Source organism: Cynoglossus semilaevis, chromosome 7 (assembly GCF_000523025.1).
Source record: "Cynoglossus semilaevis isolate Cse_v1.0 chromosome 7, Cse_v1.0, whole genome shotgun sequence".
NCBI classification, from domain to species: domain Eukaryota; kingdom Metazoa; phylum Chordata; class Actinopteri; order Pleuronectiformes; family Cynoglossidae; genus Cynoglossus; species Cynoglossus semilaevis.
The window spans coordinates 8313612-8336976 of NC_024313.1; the positions used below are offsets into that span (position 1 = coordinate 8313612).

Genomic DNA, 23365 nt, shown 5'->3' on the forward strand with positions numbered 1-23365 from the left:
CCATCTGCAGCTGTACTGGCAGCCCTCCGCCCCCCCCCGCCCCCCCACCCCAGCCCCGTCCCTCTGGCTGCTAGTCACCCACGTCACGCAGACGCAGAAAACACACAAACATGTTCGGCAAGGCATCACTTGAACTGAAATGACGTGCCGTTTGCTACGTATTATACTCATACATAATGTGTTGGCGGAAACGAAAGGCATGGGCGTTGTATTTTCACACTGAAACCTGCAGACAGAGATACAGGGCTGCGGTCATTATGGCTGATTTGGTTTGTTAGCAGCGTGAGGCTAAACGTTCTTGTCCAACAAACACTAGTGTGTCTGTGTGCTTTTCTCGTACATTTTAAAGGAATGTTCAGTCCATATTATTTTCTAGAAAGCAAGGTCAAAGAGAAGCTAATAGTTTCTTACTGTTCATGTGTGATTTATCTGAGGTCAGCTGCTCATATGCACACCCAAACAACCATGGAGGAAATGGAGTTCCTTTTTTACTGACAGCGCTGGAAATCAGAGTTGAACAGTGGACATTTGTCATTTGTATTAGTTAAAAGGAGTAGTTAATCATTCAGATCCCTCACTCCATTCCAGCGCCCGCTCGTCCTGGCCGTGCGCTTGCTTGTACGTGTGCATTTGTTTAGCAGTAAATATAATGTGACGGAGGCTGCAGGGCATCTGCTTCCACTGGCAATGAGTATTTTGACCCAGTGCGTCTGCTCGCTGGGTCAGTTGGCAAGGGGGAACTCATTAGGGAGGTGAAGGCACAAGGTGTTTTTTGGAGTTGCATATCAAAATACAAGTGGGTGAACATATGGAGTGCTAGTAAAATCAGCTTGTCCAAAAAAATAATGAAAAAGTAGGAAGAGTGTGCGCGGGTAGAAACAGGTCCAAGAACCTTCCTGTTATTTCTTTGTAAAGTTTTCCATATGGTGTCGTGTTAGTTCTCTATTCAGAAACGTGAAAAATACACTATTTTTAAACACCTGCCAGACTTAGTGTGTCTGTGCAGAGAATAGCTTTAATGATTTGAAGCCATTAGATGTAAAAAAAAAATTGTATGCAAAAGGTTCGGATAAGAAGATGAAAATGACAGGTCACACCATACGTCTCGAGGGACAACGTCTAAATTCACTTTGCATGCCTGTGCATGAAAGAGTGGCTTCCTGAGAGCTTGTTAGAGAGGGAGAGAAATCTCGTCTGATGTATTCCACTTGCCCTCATCGGCTAAGTGCAGATGCATCACTTACTCTGGCGGATATATTTCTTTACCTCAGTACACAAATTTGTGTACAAAATCAAACTTTAACTTTTAGAGCACATCACTTAACACATTGAACAATAAAACCCTACATTTATGTAATCGCATACTCATACGTGGTGTTTTATATGCACAATGTGTTGCTTTTTTACTTCTGCTTTGCAAATAATATATATTCAAGCCTGGACATTCACCTGTTGTGGGTCAGATTGTGTTCTTGGGTCTGCACCTTTTTCTGCACTCTTCACACACCGTGCTCCCAGAGACAGTGATAAAAGCTTTTTATTCCTTTGACTATATCAATATTTACCGTACCTGACTTAACACCTGAGGAAGGTGTCGGCCTGTATAAAGATCAGTTCTGTCTGGGGAAAAAGAATTATCTGCCTCCAGTCTGACCTTAGAGTTTTTAGATGAGAGATTCCAATCAGGCTAAAGAATAATTTGAATAGAACAATCAGAATCAGAGACTCAGAACAACACTCAGCAGTGTCTGGAGCCTCCTCCTCTGTTGACTTATGGTTTCTCCAGGTTGACATCGATGGTTTCTTTCACTCCTCTCTCAAACCATCTGTCTTCTCTGGCAGCCCCAATAGAGCGTCCTTTGTCCTTGAGATGTAGATGAACCGCTGAGTGCCAGCCTGACAAGTTGGCTGTGTGTTGCACGTGTTTGTACAGTGGCTGTTTGATGAACAGGTCACCGCAGTCCTCACTACACTGTACGCCATAGACAACCTTGCTCTGTCCGCGGTGTGATATCTTGTCCATGGGGTGAACTAGAGAGTCAAAGACGAGACACTGGTCTGTGGGAGTTGGTTTCCTGTAGACGGTGTCGAGGCTTCTGTGTTCCTTGATGTGCACAGCACAGTCCAGGAAAGCAAGCGTGTCTCCTTTAACATCTTCACAGGTGAATTGAATGTATTTGCTGACTTGTATCAGTGTTTACCTGCACCCCACTCCCAGGATGATGGGATGCTTGGAGTTTGGTGCTTCAAGGTTAAAATCAGTTCCCCGGTGCTTTAAGCTCTTGATAAGATCAAAGCAGAAAAGAACAAAACGTATATCAGCGAGAAGAGAAACGTTTGGCTTCTGTGACTTTTCGTACTCAGACAAAGATCTACAAAGCTTTGCGATTAGCACGTACGTTGCTGTTACCATTAATAAGCGAATGCACCGGTGAAATATGAAATTTCCCTCTCGGAGATGATGGGTGTGTTTACTCAGTAGCAGGAGATTTTAAAACAAGTCAACATGGTAATTGCAGCGGCTAAAACGCATAACATGAATTAAACTGCCCACTCGTGCAGTGTTTGTGACCTCACTGCTGAGTGGTGGGATGAACCGCACATGAACACAATTTGCATAAAAGCTTGTGATTAGATAAGGTGCTGCCATCAGTGACGTCTGCATCGATCGCTCAACATCCACAAGTGGCTCAGTGACAGGTCCTTAGTGCTCAAAAATAAAATTAAAAAACAAAGACACTCATAAAGTCTTCTTACCTATAATTAAAAAAAAACAAAAAAAGCATCAGGATTGTTTGTTGGATTTCAAGTTGACAACCAACTATTTTTGCCTCTTGTAATCTTTAAAAAAAATTGCAACCAACTATTTTTGCCTCTTGTAATCCTTAAAAAAAATTCTTGAGTATATTATTGCTGCTTAATTATAGTCAGAAAGTGACACGAAGCAGGGACATTTTTTGGTGCAGGTTAGTTTGAATTTAAACATTAGAACTAAGTGTGCAACTCTTTCTCATTTCCATACCGATATATGCATGTGTGGGAGGAAGAGCATGGAGAAGTAACGGAGGCGGAAAGAGAGACAGAAAGAGGAGGTGGGAGAGAAAGGTTTTAGATTTGGATTTGTGATTTAGTAAGAAATATTTTTTTTTTTTACAAAATGAGAATTGGACACTTGAACGTATTGATGCCACATCATGAAACCAGCGTTAATGTTCAAGTTTTTTTTTTTACACAGAAGAGTCTGCCTCACGACTGAACATACTGTCAGCGACCCTAAACACCGATGTTGTAGACAAACAACGTAGTCACACTACGGACCTGACTGCTGCAGGACGTCCATCTGTCTCTGTCCTCACTCTCATGTGGTGATGTCTGTGTGGGGGTGTGTTCTGGGGCACATTTACTGTAAGTGGTAGCAGTTCATACCTTTATGCAGAGAACAGATGCTCCTTCTTTGGGAGAGTTTTACTGCCATTTCAGAGATGTTTGGCAAGTGAAGACAGGCTACAACAGATGTGTGTTTGTGTGGAGCCAACTTTTACAGATGTCACTGTTCGGCTTTTTTCCCCCTCCAACCGCATCTGCTAAAGGTAAAGAAAACTGACGTTGGTTTGCCCGTGCGTGTGTAACCGAGCATTGACATGCATGTGCACATTCACTGATGGCCTAGGTTTAAATGCTAAGTTGAAGACATGTGCGGAATCCTCACACCACAGTGTGACTGTCATGCCTTAAACTTTAGACCTGCAGACTGGTTCTGCTCAGATCGTCTGCTCTTTGATTCCTAAAAGGGACTTGCAGCGTATCCTGCAGCAAAACACTTTATTCATGGCAGCAGTTGAGTAGAATAAAAGGATGAATAGAGGGAGGGGGACTCTGGTAACGTGGTATGTAATGTAGACATGCCCAAGTCTCCTAAGGTCTCTCCCACATCTTGACTCCAGCTCCTCCACAAATGATTTCACATATTCCAGAAACTAGCGAGCAACAAAGAACCCGCACGCAACGCAGAAAGAAGTTGAGTCAAATCATTTGGACCGATGCTAAGTGGTTAGCTCTCACTACATTAAAAGCCCAAACATTTGTCATAAATGGCAGTGAGATATAAATAGGAAGAGTAGGCAGCTCTGTGACCTCACTGATGATGTAATCCATCACCACTTTATCCTGCTCAGACTTTTGGTGGCACTGTAGCCCCATGGGGCAACTGTTAAACGGTCAGCTACACCTGGCCAAACACATACAGCAGAGGTAACGCTCATTCACACTCAGATTCACACCTACAGTAAATTTAGTGTCAAAGGATCTGCAGGTGTGTGGTCGGTCCTAAATACCAGAGACACCAGAAAAACACACACATTTAGGAAACATATGACAACTTTACAGACAAACAAACCAGTGACCTACTCACTGTTAGGCAAGAGGCAGTAACCGCAGTGTCCATGTGGGGCGCAGCTTGTTTTCTATTGTGCCAACAAATATGCATGGTCGTCAGGTTAATAGAGGTTAATTAGCAGCTGACGTGGGACCCCTGTGAGGGGCAGTTAGGGCCGGACAGAAAAGGATGCTGCCCGTGTGTAGTATGCAGACTGTTTCCCAAATATCAACCACAAAATAAACCTTTGGAGACCATTGGAGTCCAAGGTTAAAGCACAGACCTTCCAGTTGAGAAGAGAACTGTGGTCCTGTCTTCTGACAGTAAGAATTACTCATTTTTATATACGGTTGTTTGGGTTGAAGGTCAAAGACAGCAGAGCGGATGTTGCAGTGGTCATACGCTTATTTATTAAGGCATTTTCCAGCAGATTTTCTGGGTATTTTGGCAAAATACCAAAGACAAAAGTCTCAAATCTGCCTGGAGCTCCCTCATTCTTCGGTCTGTTGTTCAAGGAGCAGGTTTTCACCTCACACCCTCAGACATTTGAGCTCATTTATTTCCACCCTGGTGCTAATCTCACCACCTGGCTGAAAACTGCCCCATGTGCAGTTTTAATATAGCTCTGAGGGTCAGAACGGTCAGTCGTAGACCTATTTCACATGACCTGCTGATGCGCACGTACTGTAAGAACTGCGTGACCTGGAATTGGGTTGAAATTCAATTTAAAAACAGGAGGGTTTTTTTTTTCAAATTATGAAAAAATAAAATGGATTTACTCTGTGGTGAAATTTGTTCACCTTAAATTACTGGCATGAAAAACATGTCACAATCTGTTTATGGGTGAGGTCGAGAGAGCAAAGGGAGAGGAAGGTGATGCTAAGGCAGAAATCTCACCTGGGGGCAATTTAATTGGAGGCAGTGGTTTATCCGGACCATGTGACTCTCACCTGAGGAAGAGGAAGATTTCTGTATGTTAAGTAGCCTGCTTTAACTTCACCTTCCTGCTGTGTTTGAGCAGCGGGGCTGGGCACTGCCATGGGTGCTGATGTGGATATCGAGCTGTTTGTTTGATAAACTGTTGGCTAAGCTGTGTGTGTGTGTGCGTGTGTTTTTGAAAGAGGTAGGCACTTTGACTCCCCGCTCGATCACAGAGAGAAAATGTCATCGGGAGATTTCTCTGACTGGCATAGAAGCGTCACATCGTCTCTTCCATCTCTGCTGCGGCTGACATCAGTTCACTTATCTCGTCTTCCCTACTAGAAAAGACAAGATGTTCTACCCTATTCTGCTTCGTTTTCTTGTCTCCTCTCCTCTTCCCTCTTTTCCTCATCCCCTCCTGTCAAGGAGGAATCCTTGCCACTTCCTGTAAGTGTCCACACTGTCTTTTTACCTCCTTTCTGTTCTGATTCAAGCAGAATGTTGGAACAAATGCCGGAACATATGTTACTTTTTAAAAATAAAAAATCCACCTCCATGAGAGGAAGATGCTCCAGTAAATGTCAACCTAATATTTATTCTCCTCCAAACCACAGTCTCTCGGGGTCTGTTGTTGCTGCTCATGCGTCTTAGTCGCATCATTTTAAACCAAAAGGTCGATGGGGTCTCTTTCCATTGAGCACTGTCGCTTCATCCATTCTTGTTTACAGTATTTACTGTCATTGTGGGCGAGACTCCAAAGGAGATCCACACAAATGCATTTATATGTACACACACACACATATATAGCAGTGGAAGGTATAGACAAGGTTGCCATGGTAACAGCCTGTACTATGTCTGAAAAAAAAAAAAACCTATACAAGATAGGCACGTATGAATGAAAATGTGAGCACACCCAGATGGCGCCCACAGACAGACAGGGCCCACAGACACACAGGGCCCACAGACAGACACTCATATGTCAGTCATTTAAGGATTAAGTATCCTTGACTATGTAATATTTTAATTCAACTTTATGCAAAGAAATGTAGCCGTTGTTGCTGTAGCAACTTGCTTTGGGATATTTTATACAGGAGTGGGTTTAATTTAGTTGCTGAAGAGCACTCACTGTCAATAATATTCAGCAACAGAAGGTGAAAGTGGAAACATATTCCCCGCTGCCTCACTTTATCTCAAGCAGCATTAAAGAAAAAAAAAAGAAAAAATCCACAACTCAAAATGAGATGCTGATTAAATCTTGATCCCAACTTTTCCCAAATGCTATTTCTGGATCCTTATTCAACATTGAATAACATAATTATCTGACTTGAAGACATGAAATGTTCCAGGGTAATTAAGAAGATTAGGCTGTTTTTTAAAAATGTAATATTTAAATTGTCTGTCTTTGCAAGGACACTTTTTTTTCCACCCTTTATTGGAGTGTAGAAATGAAGGTATTAACACATCCAGGTTGAGGAGCTGAAGCTTAAAGGAGAAATGCGACAAATTTCAACCCGTAGGAGTGAGGACGAAGTGTGGGTCAGAAAAAGGTCAGACACATATTTCTATGCTGGCTCATTTTAACACGCGCCCTCCCTGCCTGTCTCCTCAGCACATGTCGGAGCTGCTGGCTGTGGTGCGTCTTCCCTTCATCCACCCGTCCTACCTCCTGAACGTGGTGGACAACGACGAGCTGATCAAATCGTCCGAGGCGTGTCGTGATCTGGTCAACGAAGCCAAGCGCTACCACATGCTGCCGCACGCAAGACAAGAGATGCAGACGCCGAGGACTCGGCCGAGACTCTCTGCAGGTAAACACACACATGATATAGTTTCAGGCCGACTCGCGCGCTGCCCTCTACAGGTCCAGCTGACCTACAACCACGTTATCCATTTATATTCTACACAAAAAGGTGACACAGAGGTCTTGTTTCCACAAGGAGCTTCTGGCATGGCATTTAGTGCTTTCATTACACTTTCAACTCCTTTCTTAAAGGGAATTGCCCACATTTGAATAAGTGATGGGCAACGTTGCCAGATGACCATTTCTTCTTTCCACCATTACACAAATAGTCTCATTGAGGTGACCATGAAACACTGATATTTTGCCAAACACGGTGGCTTGAAAAATGTTAACATCTCCTAACAACACCGTAACTCCAGTCAGGCACAGCCGGCTCTCGCTTCTAAAACAAACAGCCGACCATTCCCTGTCCCACTGCCGCCACTGTCCATGTCACTGAAGAACATGTTTGTTTGTATCGTTAAAATCAAAAGATCATTCATGGAAATTGGAAGGCGCCTGCAAATTGCTTTTGGCCGTTACATTTTTCCCTCCGGTCGGCCAGGATCCTGCTCTTTTCCTGCCTAAAGGGCTGCCTAATTATACTGTGTGCATGATGTTACGAGCCTCACGCCCCACACCTTACCACTCAGCAGAAGTCATTTTCTGCATGGCGGGATTTAGTTAATTGCCATACAAATTGCGTTTTGTGCCCAGGTCAGTTTACCAACAAATCCATTGTCCAGTTGTCGTGTTTGTCCGTCAGTACACAAACACTGGCAGTTTGGTGCTGGGTCGATATTTTTTTTATGCATTTTCAGTTGCCTATAATTCAGCAGCAGGAGTGTTTGTAAAGAACCGTTCGCCTGTTAACAAAAGACATTTAGAGTAGCGTCGCACACAGCATTACCAGCGCGGCATCATTCCATTACTCATCCTCAGTTCAGTGATTTCACTTTGTCTTCGCAAGTGTCTCGGAGCCATTTTTGCCCATTTGACAGTGATTAGTATATGCGTATCACATACGGCCCGTAGCTCGATTATGCAGTCGGAGCCGTATTGATTCACGGCATCTCCTTGGTTACGTACAACATAATTATATAAATGCATAAATGCTACTGGGATGAATACAGTTATGATGCTTTACAGCCCAGAGGCTCAGGGAGAAGGAAACTCCTGACAAAGTTTTGTTGATCAAGTTTTTGTAACTGCCCGGAAGAGAAGTTTTAGTAATGATGGGCAAATGTGTTTTTATGGTGTGATTTTTTTCTTCTGCATATTAGAATAGAATGTTTTTGTGTTTATGAGACAGAACACATAGAGTATTTCCTTCTACCTCCATTTGCAAACACCTATTGATTATTTTTTAAATATAATATATATATAATAATTAATATAATTCTGCTATACATTTTTTTTTCAAACAAGGGAGTCATTTAGCATTGTATATTTTATAAATATATATAATAAAATACATATGAGTATCCACAATAAATTAATCCAAACTTAAACTCCTCCTCCTGCAGAGCCTGCTGTCCTGCAGTACTGTACACCCCCAACTGTGTCATGTTAAAATGTAATTGTCCTTTGTTGCTACGTAAATTAGAAAAAAAAAACAGTTTATATGTTTCTGCAGCTACAGTTTCTGCAGCTACTGTAACTCCTACTATTTTTTTTTTTTTGCCTGAACATACATATGTGTGTCAGAGTTGTATGCGTTTATGCGTGTGTTTCTGAAACATCTGCTGCTATGGACAGGACCCAGCAGGGAGCAGGGTCTGAGGAACTACATAAGAGCCTGGCATGTGGATGTTGGTGAGGGAAAGATAAGATGAGGAGTGGAGGGCAGAGCCTGAGACAATGGGACGTGAAAGCATGAGAGAAAATAAGAGAAGAAGAGTCAGGAAGAGCGAGGGGACAGAAGGAGCCACAGGGATCAGGAGGGAAGTTTGAAGGGCAGACATTGATTGAGTTTATTTTTTATTTTTTTATTTTTTTATTTCTCTGAGCGTGTGCCTCCTTGTGTACGCAGCGATTGTGTGGGTGTGTGTATTTTAAACATGGCCGAGCAGATGGGGCACCACCTGAGCCGAGTTGATAAGTCTGTCAGGCGGAAAAAAGAAAAGAAAACTGCCTTCCGTGAAGCGCTTCTTGCTGAGCGCAGTCAATCTGTGAACCTGTGTGTCGCGTGCATATGCCAGTTTGGCATAGTGTGTTTGCGTGCGCTCGCTACTCCCAGTGTGTGTATGTGTGGACCCATGCATGAGTGCTTCAGACATTCCGACGGTTTCCCCGTGATCACAGGGTTGTTTTTTTTTTTTTTTTTACGCATATGAATTCAGTTTATTCCTGTGAGACACGTCTTTAATTAACATTCTTATATTTTTAGTTTGGAATGTTGAATTTCAATGATAGGAGCCAAACTAATGGTGCAGGTGTTCCCTTATCATTTATAAACATGCACCAATTAATACCCGCGTAGCTACTTGGTGTATCAGCACCAAGGTCTGCTTCATTATTTCTGCAACTTTACAGTGTAGGAAAATGCACAGTTTGGTTTTTTATGACTGGGTTTTATTTGTGAGGTCATTTATTTTTAAGTTTTTTGTTTTGTTTGTGGTTGTTCTGAGAGAGCCAAGCATTTCAACGAGCTCTGTTTACCCACAAATGGCTGGCTTTTGGCTGCAGTATAATATTGGATGAAGTTGAATCAGCGATGTTATTGAAGAAAAATATTGTTTACTTCTTCGCAATGCTGTTGGCAGAACAATCCACTTTAAGAAGTTCCACTAATTGCCACAGTCTGAGTGCCACGTTGTTTGTAGGCAATATTTCTGTTGTGTTTTCTGATGTCTGAACATAGCTGTCGTTTATGGAAATGGACTGTGACGTTACTGTATGAAGGTCGTATCTTAACGTACACACACACCACAATGGGCGTTGGCGGCTTGGTGGTTATGAAAGCATACTTGGGTCTGGAAGGTTTCAGGTTTGAATCCACCAGCTGCGAAGTTACCACTGAGGTCCTCTGGGCATGGCACCATCCCCACACACTGCCCCCTGCTGACTTTGGTGGTGGGTATAAAGCAGAGGTCACATTTCGTTGTGTGCTGCGTCACATTGACAAATAATTCCCCTAAAAAAATGTAATTTCAAAGTCCAAACATATTGCGGTTATAAAAAATATTGCCAATCCGTTTTAATAAAAACAACTTTATTGACGTTGTAATTCATCTCTACAGATTCCTCCCATTTAATGACACCTTTCACGTTACGCGTGGATTAAATATCCTTACATGTCCTTTTGTTATCGTGGAAGTCTTTGCCGCCGCCTGCTCTTATCTATTAATTATGATGATAAAAGTTTAAGCATTTTAAGCTCATGAGTGATGTCAAGGATGTCAGGAAAGCTGCTGACATGAATATTAATGACCTATATACAGTATGTGCAATCTGCCATCTGCAAACTGCGATATCGTAAAAAGTTTCAAGTCCGACAAAAGATTGACATTTAATGAGTCGTCGCTTCATTAACCGTAAGCTGCGGAAAGTGTCGCCGCAGTTGAGGCTTTCTCTTCCACCACGCAGCCATTAATTGTCTCATTTGAGCAGGATTTGGGGTCCTGCTGTGCTGCCTCATTGTCCTTCCTTTCTTCTCTTAATTGCCCAATATTTGTTGATGATATGTTTTTCTTTACGTCAGTCTCTCCGTCAGGTCCTGATGTGTCAGTGTGCATTGTTTGCTGGTGTAGTTAATGGACCATTTGGTTCACATTTCCCCCCTCCCCTCTCTCCAGATTATGACAAGAGAATCATCATAAAGTCTAACCGCTGTGACATAAACTTTATTTTTGGGCCCGTCCCTGCTAACCAGGAATGTCTCGCTTTTCACTTTTCATTTATTTTACATTCAGCTGGATTTTACAGTCTGGATGGTGTGCACGTTTATTTTATTAGATGGCTAATTAAGGGGAAAACATAAGAATTCAGTGAAGCCATTTATCTGTGATTTCTAACCATGAAGTTGAAAAAAAAAAATTATATAAGTACAGTATGTTTGTGTGTGTCAGTGAAAAAAGCAGTATTTTTTTTAAATCTATTTTTAACATTTTAACCTTGCAGCGCTGTGCGTTTCCTCAGTTTTCTGCTGACACAGTTGGTAACAACAAAAGTCTTAGGTAAATACAATCTAAGTGCTTCGTTATGGGTCTGTGTATCCATGAGATGCTAATTGATTAATAAGAGCAAGGAAGTGCAGCTAGTGATCAGGGCCTTCCAAAGATTGATATGATTGTGTTAAGATGACGACGTGACATCAGCTGTTGTTGACATTCATGTTTGCAGTTTTGGAACTATTTTCAAGCACAGATGTTTTTCCTGGGCATAAATGATGAGTAACTGGACCTGTGTGTGCGGAGGGAAGCCCATACATTATGTTCCCTTTCCCAGCCGTCCACAAGTGTCACTGTGCTCCACTCGGAGGACGACGGAGAGCACAGGGGCAAACTGTTAACTCAGCCCAGGCAAGTGGAATGGCACTCAGGCAAATGAGCTGTAATGACTTGGAGACACAGGGGTACGGCTCGACTCGTACTGTTTCTGTCTCGCTTGTTCTCACACATTACCACACACGTGCTTGGGGTTTTTGCAGCTATTTCTTTTTTTTTTTTTTTTCGGTACTCTTGCAGAAAGTACTGCTAGTACTGCAATGGCGGTCTTTTATTTGCACAGCCTAACGAGAACCTTAACCCTTTCGTTACTAAGACCTTTGTGTTGATAATAAAAAAAACACTTGTAATTTAATCAGGCTAAGGTTCGGGAGTGGTTGCTATAGTTTTTCTGCAGCGCCCCCTTCATGTAGATAGGACTTCTGTCAGCCCCCACATTCTCAGCTATTGCTTGAAAACTCCACAGAATCTTATTTAAAACTGTGATTAACATTCTGATTGAATAAAAGGAAATACAATTACAGTCAGTTAATTTTCCCCACTGTGACAGAAATACCAAAATACTCACCCTGAATGTGATTGAAATAACTTTTTACCGAGCTACCGCTACATGAAAATGTGTGTCTTAATTAAAACTACTAGTCCTATTAAAATAAAAAGAATATCAACCAGAATACCGTATATGTTACACATACATAAAAATGTACAATGACAAATAATAATTATTTTCTATGTACACTTTGAATGTAAAAGCAATTATTTGATTTATTTTAAAAAGAGTATTTTGATGATGCAGTACATTTGATCCACCGTTTCTCTGGGATCTGTACGTAAGGAGTTTCTGCAGGAGTCTCAGTGGGAAACTTTGCTCTCGGTCTCATTAATCTGTAGTGGTTCTCGGGGTAGTTACCAACCATGTGCTCCCAACCTGTTCTAATCAAGTAATGATACAGTAATCTGTGGTAAGTGCATTACTGGGTTAGTGTTAAATGTGACCACATGTTAACGCCGCCTTTTTCAGCAGTAAATGAAGCACCAAAGCTGTACATTCAGGTTCATGAAAAGGAAAAACTGTATCATCTTAGGATCCTGTGCATTGGTGAAGAAGAATAAATGACACTGTAGTGTAAAGAGCTGGGTATAAATGTAATTAATAGCATATTAGCATCAGTGTCTTAATGACTGACGTACTCTTGGGCTTTTCTCTTTTTTTTCTCCCTGATTGTGAATGTCATCCAGTAACATACTTCTCACGAGGACATGCCCACTCACCAACAAGATAAGTGGTCTTGAAGGAGGAGCCTTTCTGTGTGCAATCAGAATTATTTTTAAGGCTGTTATTTTAAGATAAAAATTCTGCATATTGTGGCTATAAATAGACCGTCGTTTTCTAAGATCTTTGTTTACCCAGATGAGTTTTCTCCTTCCAAAAAAGGACAGGGACTACGACGGTGGTGGAGTGTGAATACTGAGGTAGTTAATTCATCAGTTTATCCAAACAAGTTTTGCAATTTTAGAAAGGAAAAGTCCACCTCCATTTTTTAGCGTCCAGTTGTGGGACAGTAAAAACCTCCCCTATGGCTAATTGTTCATAATTATTAGCATTAATTGCTAAAGTTTGCGTCTTAAGATTGATATATCTACAACAGTGAATTTTTACTCTGATCAGGTTACGCTGGCTTATTTATTCCGGTATAACTATTCTTTCTGATTGTTTATTTGTGGGTAATCTATATGTTTCATCTCGCTATCTTTGACATTTTGAACTCATTTCTTCATCTGGCACTTGATAAGAAGAACAAACCGTCATTGGATGAGCATCCTATCTTTTCATCACGGCAACATTCATTGAGAATCATTGCGTGGGCAGCAGCAGAAAGAATATTTCTCGTTCCCTGAAATATTCTAGAATGTTGATACAAACTGTTACTGACCATTTTCACTTCCTGCTGCTCAGGACAAGCCAAATAAAAGTGTGGGCTGGTGGTGGAGCAGTTTAAAATGGCTGGTTTTCATTATATCAGCCCACACAATGGCCCAGCTTGTATCCACTGTGTGGAGATAATAAAACCAGGCAGTTCCCCAAGGCCCCAAACCCTTAGGCACTACATTCATCTACACGTTCACACATCCAATGGTCAGCGTCTCCTTGGAGAGCGGCTGCAGCTCACAACCACAGCCGCAGTCACTGCCAGAGCGTGATTCACACCTCCCGAGATGAACGTGAAAAATCTTCTGATTGCGTTCCTTGCCAGCTTTTCTACCCACTGCTTCTGCTGCCACCTCAGACCAGGTATTAACACCTGTCCTACAGGATCTGGTCACAGGTGAGCAGTGCTAAGTACTGCTGTCCACACCTGGCATTCAGATGTGTCTGTGACCACTTACATAGTGTCCACTCTGCACGATGCCTGTGCCATAATCACAAATTTAACTTTTCGGTTTCAACAATGAGAAATTATTTTGTAATGTTTCAGCGCTGACTACAATAAAAATCCTCCTTCAGAGCTCAGACGTGACGGCGTCACTTATGACGGATGTTAATAGCAGGTTGGATCCCGGTCACTAATCCAGTCAACGTTTTAAAGACGGTTCCTCATCAGCACTGACAGCAGCTATTTTTCAAGCACTAACTGAATTTATTCATCATCACATTTTTTTTTCTACCGCTCACACGGCCTCGACGTTTACCATTAAATAAAGTGAACAGAATGGTGTAAACTGTCAGCAGTTTGGAGAGAGACATTTGTAAGTCGCGTCTTCTTATGTCAAGACTGCGATCAAATGCAGGGTGGGATTATGTTGTGTCACCTCTCAGTCTGAAGAGAAGGTTCTAGAAATATCCTGATCGATCACAGTGAAGTTTTTAATACAGTTTTTCTGGAGAGAAAGCGTTGGATTTTGAACCGCGGTGTAAAATTTAATTTCATTCTGGGTTAGATTACGAGTGAATTTGGAGAAACGCAGGCACGTGACATGACTGTAGTCGATCCAGGCTGAATAACCCTGGGTCTAAATGTCTGCAGCTGTTGCCAGAATTATGGTTTCATTTGCTGGGCCTTTTGGCTAGTGACTGCTGTCAGGCTGAGGGATATGAGGAGGAGGAGAAGGTTGGAAAGGAAAGGAACAAAAAAGGGGTTGAGGTCTCGGGTGAACAGTTGCTTTGCCTGTTGCCAGAAAACTCTGGGTTTTTTTTTTTTTTTTTCTTTTCCTTGGTTACAGTTCGTGCTCAGACCCAACACACGCTGCATTTACAGGAACACGGATCAGCCTGAGCATCGCTCAAACCACATCTGACACTTTGACCTGCTCAACCTGCTGCAAGGCTAGAAAGCCATTTCTCATCCAATATTCAGCAGACAGATTATAAACCCGCTCTCTGCCTTATCACTCTGCCTTATAGTGCAGATCTGGCTCTTCCAGCAAATCTGAAACCATCTCCTCGTAGTTCTGCAGTTGTGTGTAGATGCACAAAAAAACAAACTTCAGGTAAAAAAAAAAGTGTATTCTTTTTCTTTTGTGCACATACTGTCTCCCACAGTTATGTCATCATCCCATGTGGAAGAGGCGAGATTTCATCTGCGTCCTTCACCTCATTCTTATTTTAAAAATTCAACAGGAACATTTCTGCGCAGTGACAGCCTCCGAGTAAATTTAGCAAAACTCCACTGAATAAACACTCGTTTTCAGCAGGTCTCCTTTTAAGTTAAGCTGTGCATCGGAAAAAAATGTTTACCGCCTGGTTTGTCAGCGCGCGGAATACTCCACTTGTACGCTGTCTACAAAAAGATAACACTCTGACAGTCATTGTTTTCTGGCGAGAGTCAGAAATCACAAGAATTATAGCAGCACAGACTTCTGTGGAACAAAAGCCCAAACAGACACTCTCAAATGTTACACATTCATCGGCACTGTGGATCCACACTCGGACTCTGACATTAGTCGACATTAGCCTCTGGCCCACTGATCCCTACTGTTGTAAAATGACTCTATTTCACAGAAATCATAAGATAACTGAGGGGGAAAAAAGAGAAAGAACCAGCTGAGATAAATGGCTGTGAGCTGTGAAAGACAGACTGCTGATGTCACTGTGGTTCTGATAAGAAGTGAGTGAAAGCCCCAATACACTGTGTGTCTGTACATATATAAATATATATTTTACAATTTAACAAATTGTGCTACTGTGCTTTGGTAGGAAACGATCCTCAGTGTGTGAGCATTTAGACACACTTATGATAGAACTATAACAGAAATATGGCCAAATGTTGTTTATTGTCATTTTTTGATCACATGATTCTTGATATTTTAAGTTTTGCATTCTTAATGACCAACCTGACTGACCGCATCCGCAGAGCTTTTTTTCTTTAGCTACTTGCTACATATAAAGCAGTCCTGATGAAACTCTGCAACACCATTGCATGTAAGCGGTTTCTGTGAGTTAAAGCTTGCGAACGTTGCACCTGCAGCCCCGCTTTACTTGGCCTGAAGGAAAGAAAAAAACAGTCAAAACTGGCAATAAAAAAAAACCTCCCTGAAGACTCTAGGAAGTCGGACAGATTCTCCAGGTAAATATTTGATGCTACGTAACATGTTAAAGTCAGAATACTCTGCTTTAGCCTGACTTTAAGCTTAGTTGACTAACGGACATCAGTGCGATCACTCGAGGTGGATGGTTTATCAGACAGAACGTTAGGGCTGGTGTTGAAATATCTGCATTATATTTACCAGTTATCAGTTTGATCAATTTTCAACCTGGTTTTTTTTAGACTCCTGGGCACGGTACGGATGGAGGTTTGGTGATACAGTGGAAGTTCTTTCGATAAACTTTCTAAAATGCAGTTTCTGGGGGTTTAGAGAAAGGAAAAACAGGCAGAATGATTCTTGGCTGATGTGAGCCAGCAAGGCATTGATCTCTCAGCTCCCTCTAACCCTGCAGAGTGATTCCCAAGTGTTAGGATGTGAATTGTGTTCCAAGCAAATCCCACTATGTCGTTTTAACGGAACAAAGCGAGGCTGGTTAAAGTAAGGTCAGCGAGGCTGAAATAGTTGCGTAAAACGTGTAGTAGGTGAATAAATGAGAACCGGTGAAGGAGGATAAAATGGAGATTATCTACTGGTAAAAAAGAAGAAAAAAAAAAGGTCGTCAAAGATTCCTGGGGTTTGAGAGAAAGGCTTCAAGAGAAAGTGGTGAGCTGGAGCAACAGAGAGAAACCTTTGGTTGGCAAAGAGAGACAGATAGAGAGCAAGGGGAGGAGGGGGGAGGCATTAACTGCAGGGCATGAAAGGAAAGGAATAAGGAAAGCAGGGTCACAGCATGGGGCAGAGAGCAGGAAGGTGCAAAACGCGGTGAGACAGGACCGAGTGTAACAGCGGGGGGGGCACACACAACATTTCCATTCTGTCGTCATATTTCCATTTGCCTCCCTTCTTCAGAAACGTATGTGGCGTGTGTGTGTGTGAGTGTGTGTGGGCCGTGTGATGATCCAGCGTGTTCCATCGGGGTACTGTGTGGACCACAGTGGCCTTTTCACCGATGGCTTTCATTTAGTTGAAGTCAAGCAATGCCATCCCAGAGTAGTTTAAATGTTGTGTTCCAAATGTTGCCATCACACTGTGGTATTTCAGTGGTTCCTGTTCTAAAAGACGGGCCCAGCGCTGTAGCTGCTAATATTTGTCTGCAGCTAATTTTTTAATCCACTGGACAAACACACCGGCCCTTATCAGGCCATTACCGCGGTTATTTTGTTGGCGCAGTCTAGACCGAGATAAAGTAGAGTGAATTATGCACTTCAGTTCACCAGGTGGACATAAACGCAACTGCAAATGAATACTAATGCCTCTGTCTCTGCGTGTGTAAGGAAGCAGCCTAAAACTGGATGTTGTGTTGTTACTTAGAGGCATGGAGGCTGGAAGACCTTGAAAAACTCCTCGTTAGCTCATCGTGGCTTCGTTTCAGGGCCGTGGTTCAAGGGCAGGAGGGTTTAGAAAGCAGGATAGGATTGGAAAGACATTTCTGAGGATACAACATTCTCATGTGGTCTATTTAATTTTATTTTGGTCTGCATACAAAGACGAAATGATTCCAAGTGAAAACAGAAGACGCCGAGGTTGTAATTATTAGTCTCCCTTAAGAACTGACCTATATTTTCAGCCACAACACAAACGAGTGATGTGCAGGAACGGAAGAGATGTAAAGTCAAAGGTGGGTTTCTGCCCACAGCAGTGGTCAGCAAGAGGCTCACCAGTGATATCTGGCCTGCCAGATTATATTTTTTGGTCCTAAAGACGTTGCCTTTCCTGATTTAGAATGTTTGTTGAGATGAAAACAATAAAGAAAACAGAAATGGTTTGTTTGAGATCCATTTAAAAGTGTCTAAAAAGACCAGAGGCAGATGTTGACCCCGGTGTATCATTGATGGACATCTAGAGTTCAGTAAGATCTTATAATTATATTTGTCCTTGATGCACACTCTAGAAATGACAGTTAAAAATTAAATAAAATGAAACAAATACAACAAAAGAATCATAATTTATATGTAACGAAAAGTCAGAAACGATCAGGAAAAGGAGACATTTCTCCAACCTGTCATGGGTATAAACTCTGTCAGGGAAAAAAAACAAGAGCTGTCAAGACTTGGCTATCCCTTCATCCCCAACCTCTCGTCTCCATCCATCGATCTCCATCCCTTCATCCCTCCACCCAACTCCCATCAAACCTTCTGCTGACTGACAGTCATCCCTGCGAGGCTTTGCTGTCTGAGAAAACTCGCATACACCCACACAACCAACTGATCCGATGTCGTGACTCCCCGTCAGCGGTGCCCCTCTCCTGTTTTGTTTCCTTCTGAGAGGTCGTTGTTGTGTTAGCTTGCGAATGTGTTTAGGGCTTTGGGGTCGAAGCAGCACAGCAGCAGCCGCCTCAGCGTCCAGATGTGGACTCTCGCTGACGTGTCTCTCCAAGCGGAAAAAAACACAGAGAACAGCCCGGCACGTGTGCGCTTGGTGATAATAAAGCCTCACATGTGTGCAGATGCACACTCCATGCATGTTCTGTTGCGACGCTTAGCCTAATTAGACACTTGGAGTTGTCTAAAGAGGAAAAAGCTCCATTTCCATCCGTTGTGGTGTGAATATCTTTGGACCCATATTATTCGGAAACACGGTGTTGGTATTTATTTTCTGCATTTTAATACGATGTTAAAACATTTCTTCCAGCCTTTATGACCCCGTGAATATATTTACCCAACAGCAACGCATTGATTGACTTGCGCGAATAAAGAAAGTTGGCTCAGACACAGACACAAGAACGACGCCAAGTTGTTCAAGACGGTCAATAGCAACAGAATAAAAGTGCTAATGGGATGAAAGAAAATGAGATGAAAGGAGATTAGGTTGGTAATCTCGTAAAGGCCTCGGAATCAGTCGAAACTCTTACAATCCAATAAAGTTGAAAAGTACTATGTGATGAAGAGAAATGAGAGCGCAAACATCCAGAGCAATCGCGAGAAAGAACAACAGTGGAACAAAGTCAATATAATTAATGACTGCGTGTAGGTAGGGTTGGAGGCTCGTGAGAGGGAAGACAAACAACCTCTATTCACGAATTGTTTTCTAGCAAAGAGCGGACGGCCGTAGCTGCGGCCGTCCTATAAAAGTACACTCCCATTTGTTAACAGCACATCCAAGGTCTGCTGGAGGTCCTGAGGGCTGTGTGGGGCTCAGAGTCGGGTCGTGACGCCGCAACGCAGTGCAAGTGTATGAGCGGTGATGTGGACGACTTTAACTTTTGTTGTTGTGGTAGTGGTGGTGCTGTAAGTCAGTCCATTTGTCAAAAGCTGCCGGAGAAGATGACAAACTCCTAAGCCTTTCGCATTTCATCATGATTGTCCTTTTCCTTGGATTGTTCGACTTCACCGTGACACCGTCACAGTTTCTCCTTCAGCCTCTGCTCTCTGTTCTGTACTACACATCTCACAAAGGACGGCACGAGGGGGGTGGGGTGGGTTTACGTTCTGTCAGCTTTAAGATGTCCACTCTGTCTAAGCTGTATGTCCACGATATGTCTGAATGTCTGAGGTAGTGCTTACGGCTCAGTCTGTTTGCGCAGCCTCGGTAAATCCTATTGTAGATTTTTTTTTTCTTTTTCTTATCTTCCTCCCCGCCGACCATTTTTCATCTTCCACAGACGGCTCTCTGTTTCAGTAGTTTTGAAGTGAAAATCAAGGTTTGATGAAAATAAAATTCCTGATTTTTTGGGGGGGGTTATTTATTTATTTATTTATTTGTTTTTTAATAAAGGGAGGTGGAGGAACTGACAGGATGCTCCAGCGAGGTGAGCGTCTGCTCGGAGAGATATTGATTGGAGCAGATAAAGCAGTGGTTATTCTTAGTATATGAAGATTAGCTTCCTCTCCCCTTTTTTACCTCTCACTCTCTCGCTCTCTCTGCCTCAACCTATCGCCCTCTCCTCTCCCGCCCTGGCTCGCCTCCCTCTGATTGCCTGCCCGCTTTCCCGCTGCTTACAAACACACAGCTCATTTCTGTTTGGCAGCTCGTGGTCTTGCCGGCACACTGGTGCCTGCTGCTGAAGACTGAGAGGACCTGAGACGTGCACGTGGCAGCCTGCCAGCCTGTTTGTGTGTTCTGGATCACTGGTGTCTCTATCGTGAAGCTGTGGGTGTGTGCGTGCGTGCGTGTGAGTGTGTGTGTGTTCACGTGTTTGTGCATTCTTGTAGACACACAGAGATCAGGTGCTGAACATGTTTAAAGTCCACTCCTTAATCACCGGCAGGCTTTCAGTTAGAGAGTGTGTGTGTGTGAGTGAGAGACAGAGAGAGAGAGAGAGAGAGGGAGAGACAAGGCCCATCTCTACATATAAATGTACTCACATTGATTCTGTGGTATTGATTCCATGATCCTCCTATGTCCTGCTCCGTGTATGTTTCACCGTGCGTCTGTTGACAGCAAATTGCAAAGTGCAAGTTTTTTTTTTTTTTTTTTCCGGGCGAAGATTCGAAGCCGACGTCAGTCGTAGTAAATACACTTTCCTCTCTTCCTTTGTCTCTAACTCTTCCATACATTCGTCTTTTCTCGTGTTTTCTAATGTTTACTGAGCCGCTCTTTAAGCTTAAGAAAACCTGTCCATTTTATATAACTTTAAAACTTTAAACTGACTTCCAGTGAATTCAGCCTGTAAGCTGAAGGACAAAGACTTTTGTGGTTCACTTAATTTTATTGCTTCGACACCAGCTTCAAGCCGAACCAGATTCATTAACTAATACCTCAACTAAAACTCCAATAAAATCACTCAAAGATGACTTTGATCCCGTGTCACATTCTTTTCTTTTGCTAATTAAACTATTTCATCAGTTGCATTCCGATGATCCTAGTTATTTGATGCTTTACAAAGTCTACTCTTTTATACAGGGAGGAATATTTAAAAAAATACTTTTTTATATATTTATTTTTAATTTTATTTTATGTATTTATTTTTAATACCTTCAAGTATATTCAGTCCTCTTCTGTAACGATTATCCTTTTCATTATTTTTTTAAAATTGAGACTCATTGTTCATGTCATACTTACTGTGTGTGGAAGTGTGTTATTTTACCCATGATGCCCCTGTTTTCTTCCATCCTTCTTCTCATTTTCACCCTGTCCTCCGTCCCTTCCTGTCTTCCAGGTGTAGCCGAGGTGATAGTGTTGGTGGGAGGGCGTCAGGCCATCGGGATGAACCAGCGCTCCCTGACAGCAGTCACCTGTTTTAACCCTCAGAACAGTAAGTGGTATCCGCTGGCCAGCCTGCCGTTCTATGACCGGGAGTTCTTCAGCGTCATCTCAGCAGGAGACAACATCTACCTGTCAGGTGAGTCGGAGCCTAAAATTAGAAACAGCCTTTCACAAACTGTGAAATCTTTTGTTTTTCGGCTTGTGTAAAAAACTCTTACTTGACTTAAAGTTGAATAAATAAAACAAAACTTTCCTGAAGTAGTGTTTTGAAAATGGAAAAAAAGGAAATTTCCCTGGAAAAAAACATGCGTATAGCACTTGTGTACAAAGACGTCAATCTCATGGTGGCCATTCTTATTCACAATTCCTTTTTCTTCTACTTTGCGTACTACTGGTTGCTTTCAAAGTGAGCCAGTTCTGAACTAATTAAGTTAAATACATTTAAAAGTATTCACTGTTTGATTTAATGTGTTTGTTGTCTTTGTATTTTCAATTTTAAATCTTATCACTTCTCCCTCAGCCTCTCATGAGTCCCTAATGTGAAGTTTCTGAGGATATTTTCACTCTGTGCCATTAAATTATTCAGCAGAGTAAAGCTACCCAGGCTGCAGCCTCCGTCTGTGACCTTTACAAACAGTTAGTGTTAAAAGGCTGGCTGCCCTCGGAGCTTATTCATTGTTGATCTGAAACTTTTTTTTTTTTTCTGTCCCAGACTTTTTCACACACCACTTTGTCATTCTTCTCAGAAAACTTCTCTTTTTGTTTGGTAGAGTGTCTCTTCTCTGTGCCATCTCCGGTGTAATTTTTTTTTTTTTTTTTAAACTTGATTTCTCTCGGCTGTCTGGCTTTTTCTCTGTCTAGTGCTACACTTGCTGCAGTGTTCTGCAGTTTATTTCGTTCCACAGTGGCACACTTTGCACTCTGTGACTTCCCTCAGTGAAACACCTTTAAGTTGCTCTCACAGAGGGTAGACTGAATTTCTACCTACACGGTCCATTTGTGCGAGAATCCTGCACGGTAATCAGACCTTGACATTGCACCGTTGAAATGCAACAGGATTTGTCCTCCGTGTACCTTTCCTCTCCCCTTTTTTCATATAAATGTAAATTTGTGTTTGGGCATTGGAACAGGTCGCCATGTGTCCACTGGGAGTCAGTCAGTCAGGGGGGAAATCATAGGTGTTCTCCCCCAGCCAATCAACAGGCTCCGGTCTTCAGACTTCCTCAGTGAGGACGCTGAGACAGTTGGTGTTACATGTCAGACTACGCGGCTAACAGCTGCGCTACAAGTAGAGCTGAAACAAGTAAAGGTTTGTCGGAGCGACTGGCTCACCTGTCAGCCCAACAGGAAACCATTTTCAGTCACTTTAAGCTGTTTCTCAGCCTTCCCAAAAAAACTAAAAAGTCACATTTCCACACCTTTTTTCTTATATTGATGTTGGACTTCCATAGCTACAGGAAAAACTTTTTCTACATAAACTCCCTCCTTCACATGCAAGGGACAAGTCGGGTTGAAAACTAACAGGTCTGCTGTTCTGAAAAATTGAAAAAAAAAGTCCACCTTTAAGTATTTTATTTTTAAATTATTTATAATCTGGCTTTCTCTTCTAGTATATATTATGGTCAGGGGTTTTAGAGGTATTTTCATTCCAGGTTTAGGATATTTTAAAACTCACAAGAAGCCGTGTCCTCCTGCTGAAAAACACAGGGAGATTTTCTGAGGTTTTGTGCTCCCGGAAATCTTTCTCTACTTTCTTGTTATTGTGGTTGAAATGTGATTAAATTCCCCATGTGGACCAAAACGTATTGAGTTGTGGAGATAGTGCCGTGGGAAAACTCCCAATAACCAGCTACGTTTACACTTTAATAACTGTTGTTCCGTACGTTTCAGGTGGCACAGAGTCGGGCGTGATGCTGGCTGACGTCTGGTGTTACATGTCCTTATTGGACAACTGGAACCTGGTGTCCCGCATGACGGTGCCTCGCTGCAAACACAACAGCCTGGTGTATGACGGCAAACTCTATGCCATCGGAGGACTGGGCGTATCAGGAAACCTGGACCACGTAGAAAGGTAGGAGTCACTCCATATTTTTTTTTTTTTGCAAAGAAAAC

General features: G+C 42.4%; 1 protein-coding gene across 6 annotated transcripts in view; it reads left to right on the forward strand.

Annotated features, from left to right (window-relative positions):
• The window catches only part of klhl29 (kelch like family member 29), a 178016-nt gene that overhangs the window by 126463 nt on the left and 28188 nt on the right, over positions 1–23365 (forward strand). For all 6 annotated transcript variants that reach the window (XM_017033616.2, XM_008313210.3, XM_025056609.1 and 3 more), the window contains 3 exons: positions 6906–7104; positions 21207–21389; positions 23144–23324. In XM_017033616.2, coding sequence (XP_016889105.1) covers positions 6906–7104; positions 21207–21389; positions 23144–23324 — 563 coding nt within the window. The remainder of the gene's footprint in view (positions 1–6905; positions 7105–21206; positions 21390–23143; positions 23325–23365) is intronic.